The sequence below is a fragment of the Nuphar pumila genome, chromosome 7, assembly GCF_984573655.1.
Source record: "Nuphar pumila chromosome 7, dmNupPumi1.hap1.1, whole genome shotgun sequence".
Taxonomy (NCBI): domain Eukaryota; kingdom Viridiplantae; phylum Streptophyta; class Magnoliopsida; order Nymphaeales; family Nymphaeaceae; genus Nuphar; species Nuphar pumila.
In genome coordinates, this window is record NC_143255.1 from 11,371,358 (window position 1) to 11,381,101 (window position 9,744).

At 34.9% G+C, this 9,744-nt stretch overlaps 1 protein-coding gene across 3 annotated transcripts in view; it reads right to left on the minus strand.

Annotated features, from left to right (window-relative positions):
• LOC149831130 (mitochondrial fission protein ELM1-like) overlaps positions 1-9,744 on the minus strand; it is a 34,385-nt gene extending 24,641 nt beyond the window's left edge. Inside the window, exons 1-3 of one of the 3 annotated variants that reach the window (XM_090013694.1) lie at positions 9,566-9,700; positions 6,539-6,609; positions 764-954 (exon numbers count right to left, since the gene is read on the minus strand). In XM_090013694.1, coding sequence (XP_089869820.1) covers positions 764-952 — 189 coding nt within the window. In that variant the 5' untranslated portion in view covers positions 953-954; positions 6,539-6,609; positions 9,566-9,700. Of the gene's footprint in view, positions 1-763; positions 955-6,538; positions 6,610-9,565 lie in introns of all 3 variants that reach the window. The other 2 variants (XM_090013693.1, XM_090013695.1) reach the window with 2 other exon arrangements.

Consider the following 9,744-nt stretch of genomic DNA (forward strand, 5'->3'; position numbering starts at 1 on the left):
CCTTTTCTTATATCTGGAAAGTGGAGCACAACCCTTTTCTAAAGTATCAGCACAGCCCTTTCTTTTTATCTTGAAAGTTGAGCACAACCCTTTTCCTGAAGTATGCAGATCTAAGTTCAGTTTGATTATGTAGAAATCCTTCACTAGATAGCCCAATATGCCAACACCAAACTGAAAATGAAAAATCTGACTCTGACAACATGGGCATACAATTTCATATATTTTCTAATATGAGTCTAATCCAAATAGGCTTAAAGCACCTTTTTTAAAAGATCACACATATCGAGAAAAAATAAGTGTCTCCGTGCATACACAATAAGATGTTTCCTGAAAAAAATAAAGAATAGGGACCCAAATCTGCTGAATCATGTCACAGACAATTCTAGTCACTATGACAGAACCCCAGAATCACACACACACACACACACACACACACACACACACACACACACACACACACACACACACACACACACACACACGTCCCAAAATTCCTAACATGAACCTTCCAGTTCAAAGAGGATTCTACAATGTGAAGCCTTCTCTCATATCAAAAATCATAAAGGCAAACCAATTAAGAACACCACAGATAACAAAAATCATTAAACCCAACAACATGAACAATTTGGTTTCAACCAAATAATCACAAATCCAAACCCAACCACATAACCATTATCTATATTCGGCAATCAGGCATAATATCAAGCAAAAATCAATCTAAAAGAATGAAAACAAAAAGAGAGAAGAATCAACACAAACTTACATATAAATACTGCCTATCAGATAATCCGAGAGCCCGAACCAATCCGATACACTGATTCTCTGCTCCTGAGAAGCCGTTCCCAATGATGACTGCCCGCCGGATGACGCTATACATTCCGCCTTCAAAGATCTCTGGCATCCCTAGAGTACCACTTGGGGGCTCTGGAAGCTTGATTGTCCTCATGGTCATTGCTGGTGAAACAGGAACCCAAACTCATGCTTTTCTTCCACTTGTTCGCTATTTCTTATTGCTAGAATTCAAAAGAAAAAAAACACTGCTACTAGCATCTCTCTCTCTCTCTCTCTGGCTTATGTTAACACTAAATCAGGTCCATGTCAAAGAACATAGGCATCTTGATTCAGGGAATTGATGTTCATGTGAGAATCAAAGATCTTTCAGCATGGAAGTGATTGCTGGCGTAAAAAAGATTTGATACACAACTGTGGGATAAGATATACTAATTCTTTGGTACTTATAAAGGGTATTGAACTATGTCACATAGGTGCGGGTGTGGATGCGGCGATGCAGCACTTTAAAAAAACTTCGGTGCGGGGATATATATATATATAATTTTTAACATTTTAAGTTAACACTATGTGTATTTGTGTGCATTTATGTATTTATATATATAATATAGATAAAAATAGACTTGATTAGGGTTAACTGAATCTACTTTTGGATAGAAATGGACCTCAGTGTGGTTGACTTCACCTAACACAAAGGAAGTTGTTTCCAAATGTCGCACTCGCCTGGGTGCGGGTGCGACGCGGGTGTGGTGGCCTGTTAGAAGAGTCTGTGTGACATAGGTATTGAACATACAAGACTCAATAATATTAGCAAAAGTTTAAGCAACAATTTATTTGTCATGATTTTTTGGGAGATTTTCGAACTTTTTATTTTTCTCCTTTTTTGAGAAAACAATAAAAGACGAAAAAACCATTTTTCAAAATATAAGGAAAACAAATTAAATAAAAAGTATGTGAATTTTTGCAAATAAAAACAAAAAAAAAGCCATAACAATTTATTTAAATGATAGAATTTTTCATATTTTTGAAATATCATTATTTTGTTAATAGCAGCTTTTAGTCATGAGATTTAAATAAATTTTGTGATATTCAGCACATTGAACTCAGTTGCTAAATTGTTAGAACCGATGTATGTATCATACGATACGATATGATATGTTACTATACAGAATATCAATATGATACACACTCATATTGTACGAGTGTGTATTGTAGCTATATGGCACGATACAAATCTGAATCATACTATATCATACAACATAGGGTTAGCACGTTTAAAAATGTCGAAATCATAATTTTTCAGTTTTGGGTTTTAAAGACCTCGTGAAGGCGGACTCTCTCATTTGTGTAAAAGCCATTAGAAAGGTATCCACACACCCTACGACTCGTGAAAGCGATTTAGAGGCTGATTTGTGAGCAAGGGAAAGGGCTTTTGCAGTTTGCTAAATTAAAAGTACATTTCTACCATTTTTTCACTCAAAGAAGTGGGTTAAAGTAAAAAAAAATATATTAATTGTAAAATTACAAAGCTACCCTCAAAAAAAAATTGCCTCAGGGGCACTGCCCCCCCCCCCCCCCCCCGCAGAAATTAGATATTTATATCAAGGTAGAAATCAAGCTCCACACTTCTCCAACAAAGATGGTATCAGATGATCCGGCATGGCAATGGGGCACTCAAGTAATGGTTGAAACCGATTGAAAATCAAGTGCAACTATTTTCATAATATTTTTGTTTATGTAATATAAAAGTATGAGTTTTGTGGCATGTTCTTAATTGCAAGAGATTTAATATTATTGTTCTTGTGAGATATTGATGTTTGATGAAGCTCATAGAGACATAAATGTTTCATATGTGATTTTCTGGTTGTATTTTGGGCAATTCATTATTGTTTCATGTGTTATGATTTTTTTAGAATTTTTACTAGTCTTTTCTGGTTTTTCATGATTTTTTTGGAATTTTTGAAAAAACTTATTTTTTACGATATGATACATGTCTTATTTTGGGCCCGACCGATACAGGTAATGATATGATACTTACAACCTTGGTTAGGACCTCATGGTACCATGTCAAGCATGATAAATTCTGTACTCTTTGTAGGCATGGATACGTATGTTGATATTTCGGGTCTACATACTCCATAGGATCCACAAGCATGATAAATTTTGTACTCTTTGTTGGCATGGATACAGACGTTGATATTTCGGATCTGCATACTCCATAGGATCCAATCATTAAGCAGTTGAATCTGATATGGATTCTAAGCCACGAAACAGGACCATAGTGCCAGTTGAGTAAAAATGAGTCCATATGAAACCCGATATTAGGTTGCATTTCCACTGAGCCCCGAGCCCAACCTAATCCAATTTGTATCATCCCTAGATTTGAATGTTGTGACTTGCACAGCTATAGAAAGCTTAGTACATAGACCATATTGGTCATAGTCCAATCATCAACGGTATTTGCTTGTTATCAACTCACACATTCACATGTGTGTGCATACAGACAGAAAGCATGTCCTTTCAGCCGAAGAGGATTGCAAAACCATCTTGTAGAGTTATGATTATTCAGTATAACTATAACACCTTCTCTTATATACCCATAAGAGTAAAGCATGAAAGCAAACCAATCGAGCATATCACAGATCACAACAATTATCAATATCAACAACATGAACACTTTGACTTCAACCAGACAATCACAAATCCAAACCCAACCACATAACCATCATCTAATTTGGCTATCAAGTACAATATCCAAGGCTTCAACATGCAAAATCAATAAAAAGAACACAACAAAGAGAAAGGGAGAAATAAGCAAAAGAAACATACATATATGACACATCTTCATCATTTCGCAAGCAAATGCCTCAAACACACACAATACCGACCTAAGCTTCTTCTCATTTTTTTGTTGAAGATTATCTATTTATATTAGATATTCTCACTAATAAAATCTATCTTTACAGTTTCCATTAATTTATTAGTTAAAAATTTAATTTGACCCCAACACCAAGCGAGACCAACTTCACATCTATTAGGTTGACACTCAGTTGATGTTTGTACTTTTTGATTGTTTGATTTTGTGCACATATAATATCTATTATTCAATCATTTACAGTTAGTCATGTTAACCCTTATAGGCAATGTTATTAGAAGTGTTGAGGTGAGGCGAAGTGTTCCTGTCATTGAAGTGAGGGTACTGCATTTGTATCATAGTGACAAACGTTTTCATCGGCAATTTCTCGTTTTTCAAAAACTCGTGAGAAATTGAAAAAAATCCATAAATCTCGCATTTTTTTTGGAAAAATCTCGGCAATAAAAATTAATTAAAAATATAAAAATTAATTTTTATAAGAAAATATTAATAAAAATTTTTAAAAATAAAAATACACAATTTTTTTTGCGATAAATAGCTGTTTAAAACATAAATATCGCGTTTAAATCACGGTATTTATGTTTTTTGCATAAATCTCGCAATATTTTGAAAATCTCGTGAGAAATTGCCGTTTTAAACTTTCAGGCAATTTCTCGCGATATTTGTCACTATGATTTGTATCAAGGTAGTGAAGCATACAAATCATGATTGAATAATATCGATAGCGAGACTCCCTCTCTCCACTCCTCTCTATGATAGAGTGGGGAAAGGTCTTTTTGCTTTATTTAGAAAAGCACTAGCAAGGAATTCTTTCAAGGGTTTCAAACTACCAGTCCTGAAGGGTCTCAGACACCTCGTGTTTGCAGATGACTTGCTTTTGATGCGGTAAGTCATGAGAAGATGTTAAAAGGGTAGCATTGCTAAAGTTGTTATCCTCAGCATCAGGGCTAAAATAAATGACATGAAATGCAAGATTGTGTTGTTCAATGGAGAAACATAATTGCGGGGGCTAGCGACAAACATATGTGGCTGCAAAGCAGCGGAAGAACCAATGGAATACCATCTGTTTTCCTAGATGAAAGGTATTGCTAGAAAAGGTTTGTTGAAGAGAGTGGAAGAAAGACTTGACAAGAACCTTCATGGCTGGAAGGACTACTTGTCTTTGGCTGAAGAGATTACGCTTATAAAGCACGCGGTGGCGACAATGCCAATCTATTTCTTGACAACATTTCATTGGCCTAAGAAGATGAAGAAGAGGATTTCAAGAGTATTAAAGGATTTTTTTTTTTGGATGAGGAGAAGAGAAATGAGGATTCCACGACTCATTTCATGAGAAATAGTTACTATGCCCACTCTGAGGGGTGGGCTTAATATTACAGATATCATAAACCTAAATATAGCATTCATTTTGAAGCATTATTGGATGTTTTTTGAACAAAATGACTTGTGAAAGAGCTTTTGAAAATCGGATACACTATCCAAAGATGGCTTGGTAATGGAAGGAGAATAATAAATGGTGGAAAAGCTCAAGATTGTCCAAGGATGGCTGAAGTACCTTTTTTGTGGATATAGCAAGAATGGGTCTAGGAAAATGGGATTCCATCTCATTTTAAAGGTTCCACTCAAATCTTTTTTCACCTCTTTATTCTTGATTGCCAGGTATCAAAGCATAGCAGTGAAGGAAAACTGCAACAAATCTTTAGGATGGGAAATCCTCACAGCCTAATGATATGGAGCTGTATGAGCGGAAGAATTTGATGAAGCGCATTAGAAATCAGAGTTTGACTGACTGAAAATGGACTAATCTAGAACAAATCACACTGTAGTACATTCTCACCGCCTCGGCCTACTTTTCCCTGTTTCCTCTGGTGGTTGCACCTCTTCCTTCAAAGGGATCATGTCTAAAGTCGAATCCAAGGGTGTGAATATTTGCTTGGCTGGTATCCTTTGAAGCAGTTCTTACCCTTAGCAATTTAAAGTCACAAGGAATGCTAGCAAAAAGATGCTTTCTATGTGAGTCGGGAGAAGGGGACTGTTTTCATCTCTTTTAAGAGTGCAGTTTCTATTTTGAGCTTTGTGTGGTCAGACTGGGGAGCTGATCAACAAGACAACAACATAGCATGACATTGAGGAAGTCGATCTTGGCAGGGAGGGTAGAGAAGAAGGGATCCAAATGGTTATTCATCTTGAGAGCCTGGCCATTTAATGTATGCTGGCTTAATTAAAAAGAGCAGAACCTGAGGATCTTTAAGGGGACAAACAATGATCCAGCTGCTATTCATGTTAACTGCCAACACTCTCTATGAGTGATTGCACGAAGTGTTGTGGCCAGACTGACTTACCTTTGATTTAGAACACACAGAATTGGCTGCTTTTCTTCTTAATATTTTGTCCTTTCAGTGACTTCTTATCAGCCTCTACAACTGTTTTCACTACTTATTTCTAATAAAGCTAGGTTTTTTTTAAATAATAAAATACTTAAATATTTAAAATAATTTACATAGAAACAAATAAACAATTGAAATCAGCAATCAAAGTCCATAAAAGACAATAAAGGTAAAAGATGTACACGTGAAAAATTGAATACATAAAGAGATCCTTAAAATACATGATCTAACATTGCTTTAATTTATGTGGTAAGTAAAAGAATTATGGCTAGTTTTGGCTTATAGCTTATTGATTAGTTGAAACTTATTTATTATGAGAACATATTCATGAAGCGATATAATGTTTATATTTAATAGATATTCCAACTTAATTTCAACTTGATCACAAAAATGAAAAGACAAAATTGCATCAAACAAAATCTTAAGAAACTCTAAATTTTTCAGGAAAAAAAAGTATAACACATTCAAAAAAGAAGAAAACACCAACCTCTGACCTCGATGCAGAAGCGGCAAGCTGGAAACTCGCACAAACAAGCTCTTTCAATAACAAACCTTCAGCTAAGCAATTTCAGAGTTAGAAAAAAAGGAAAAAAGTAATGGCTATTAGTAGCATAGTCACCAATATTGTGAAAAGTGTTGAGGCGTTGCAAAGTGCTCCATGTAAATATGAAGTGAGGTGAGGCTTACACCTCGAGGTACAAAGTGTAAGCCTCAACAACATATTTTTAAAAACTTAAAAAAAAAAAACTTAACAAAATATCTAAAAACACAAATAAATAAAAGAAATGTTTTATTGATGAAGCAACAAGCAATAAGAAATTGGAAATCTCAAATAAATACCGAAAGATAGGAGAATGATATGTAAAAATAACATTAATGCAGCATCTTGATATATCTAAATATCTAAAAAATAAATTCAATGAAAAATTAAAGGGAATCATATGATTATGCTAGTTTACATTACTATGTGCAGCAGAAGATAACATTGGAAACAAAACTATACCCATGATGTAACAGACAATTAGTTGCATCGGCATGACAATTATTGCAATAATTCTGTTACTAGTTCAATATTATTGGTTATAGGACGATGGTGAAAGAGACGAACCACAAAATGCTGTCCAAGAATGTCTTGTCACTTTCGTGCAAACAAGAAAGTGGGCACTGCTTAATGGAGCAAAATAGTCCAGCAAATGCATGATACAGATGAGAACGGTAAGGTTATGTCCATGAACGCGGATACAGTATGGGCACGACACATGCATGCATGGGTTTTGTGAAAATTAGGACAGGACATTTTCTCTTGAAAGATTAATTTATAAAAATACATCACGCAATAAATTTGTATACATAAACATAATTTCTACGAGATTTGATTAATCAAAGAATATAAAACTAAAGTTTGAAACCAAATAATTAAAAAAAAAAAACTCAAAGAAGAAGGGGGGGGAAATAAGAAGAAGAACGAAGAGAAGAAGGAGAAGAACGGAAGAATAAAAAGAAAATACGAAGAAGAGAGAGAGAGGGGAAGGTGCCTAACCCATCGGGCACTCCCCTTTTTTTTCTTTTTTCGGGGGAAAATTTAATCTAGGGGCCAAGCGTTTGCCTACAATTCCAAAATGAGCTATACTTTTCTGAAATTTCATATATGAGCTAAACTTTTCTTGGAAACAGTCAACTGGGTACTTCACAACGTCTATCATCTTGGGAATCGTTATTCCTTTTTGGTTTCTTGTATTCTCCTTTGAAAATTGAAAAATACTCATTTATCCTAATAAAAAAGAAAAAGTAAACAGTATGAACTCTTAATTATAAATGTCACTGCTGTAATTTGACTGGTGATTTAACATAAGTTAAAGAACAGTAATAAATACAGGTCCTTGTTTGTCAGTTTTTAGGAATAGAATTTCATACTTGGAATTTTAGAAATGTAAGGCCTATATTTGGAATTAAGAGTACAAGGTTGGCTCTTAAATATTTTTTTTCGAAAATCCATTTTGGGTCAAATGGGAGAGGCTTGCGCTTCACAGAGAGCAGTACGCCTCAAATCTTATGAGGCGCAAGCCTCACTTTGTTGTTGTTTGTGCCTTAGAGGGCTGTGCCTCAAGGCAAGAAGAAGCGAGGCACACTTTTTGTGCTTTAAGATGTGTTTTTAAAAACATTATTTTTTAATTTTCACTGAGAATTCTATTCATTTGTTCTTAAAACAATAAAAGAGAAAAAAATCAGGGCTCTCAACCACTAAAATGAGAAAGAAAATGGAAAAACACACACACACACACATAGAGACTGGGAGAGAGAGAGAGAGAGGTTGATCAGATTGTGTTACTCCAATGTCAGGCTGGAAAAAAAAGTTTGGTAGACAATGGCTGCCACGTACATTACTATGATGTAGTTCACATTTATTTTGATTATTTCTTCTTCTTTTTGCATTTTTTTATGCCTAGGGTTCCACTATCATTAATTAGTTAATTGATGCAAACATACAAGATATGACACAATTTCAATTTGGGACATTAGGGAGAATCAGTTAACTATGTGCAGTTCAGATAAAGAAGATAGAACGGGATAGGTAGTGCCTTCTTGTCCTCATGTAATTCTATTGATTGTGGTTTTAAGTGTCTCTTTACAGTATGATCATGAGAAGGTAATTTCGTAGGCTTTTCTATCTTTTACATCTTTTTGTGCTTGAATGGCTTGTTGTCTTATATATTCTATTGATGGCAGACAAACCAAAATCAAGCAATGGAATTAACCCACCACACATGAATAAAATTAAAACCTAGCTTCTTTCTTTCAAGATAGTGGGCTGCACCAAACACCGTGAGCTTTAAAAATTAAGACGACTGAGGACTAAGAGCCTTTAAAAATACAAAACCATAATCAAAGTTAAATATTTGAATCCAATGTAACCTTAAAGGTCGAGTTCTGTCCATCTATGGGTTCTTTCTTCTAGATGAGTGCAAACTATCTATAAGTGTTAAACAACCAAGACAATTTCAGTAATACAAACAAATACCCAAGAATGCACAAAAATCAAACAAATTTAAGAGCAAAGAGGACAATTCTAGATCAAATATGAAAGCAATAGAGACAATATTTACATGCTAATACAATACGAAAATCTATAGATCAAAATTGCAGAAAAAAAACATCACTCGCCATGATGCATAGCTCAAATTGCAACAAAGAAATCCATGGTGCAAGAAAGCTTCTAACATGAATTTCGAGACCAAAATAGAAAACAAGACGAAAAAATAGAAATCTAGGTAAAAGAAGAAAATACGTAACAAAAGGGTGATAATTTTGATTGAATTGAGGATGTTGTCCACACAAGCATATCAATCAACACCGGAATTCACAAAATCTCAATCAAAGCCGAAAAAAAACAAAACAAGAAGAGAAAAATAGGTCATGCCCACGCATGGAAAAGACTAGAAGGACAAGGCAAAATGAAAGAGATTGTAACCTAAGACATGATTCATGTGTGTGTGTGTAAGAGAGAGACCCTAACCGGAGAAGGTTGCAGAAAACTCATCGGCCCCACCGATGTTGTAGTGAATTTCAACGATGTTTCTGCTATGCCGATCGACGAAAGGTTCAGACGCCTCTATGGTGATTGAGGATGGCGGAATAGAACCCCAAAGAGAGAAAGAAGAAACAAACTTGAGAACCCCTTCCAATTTCCTGGAA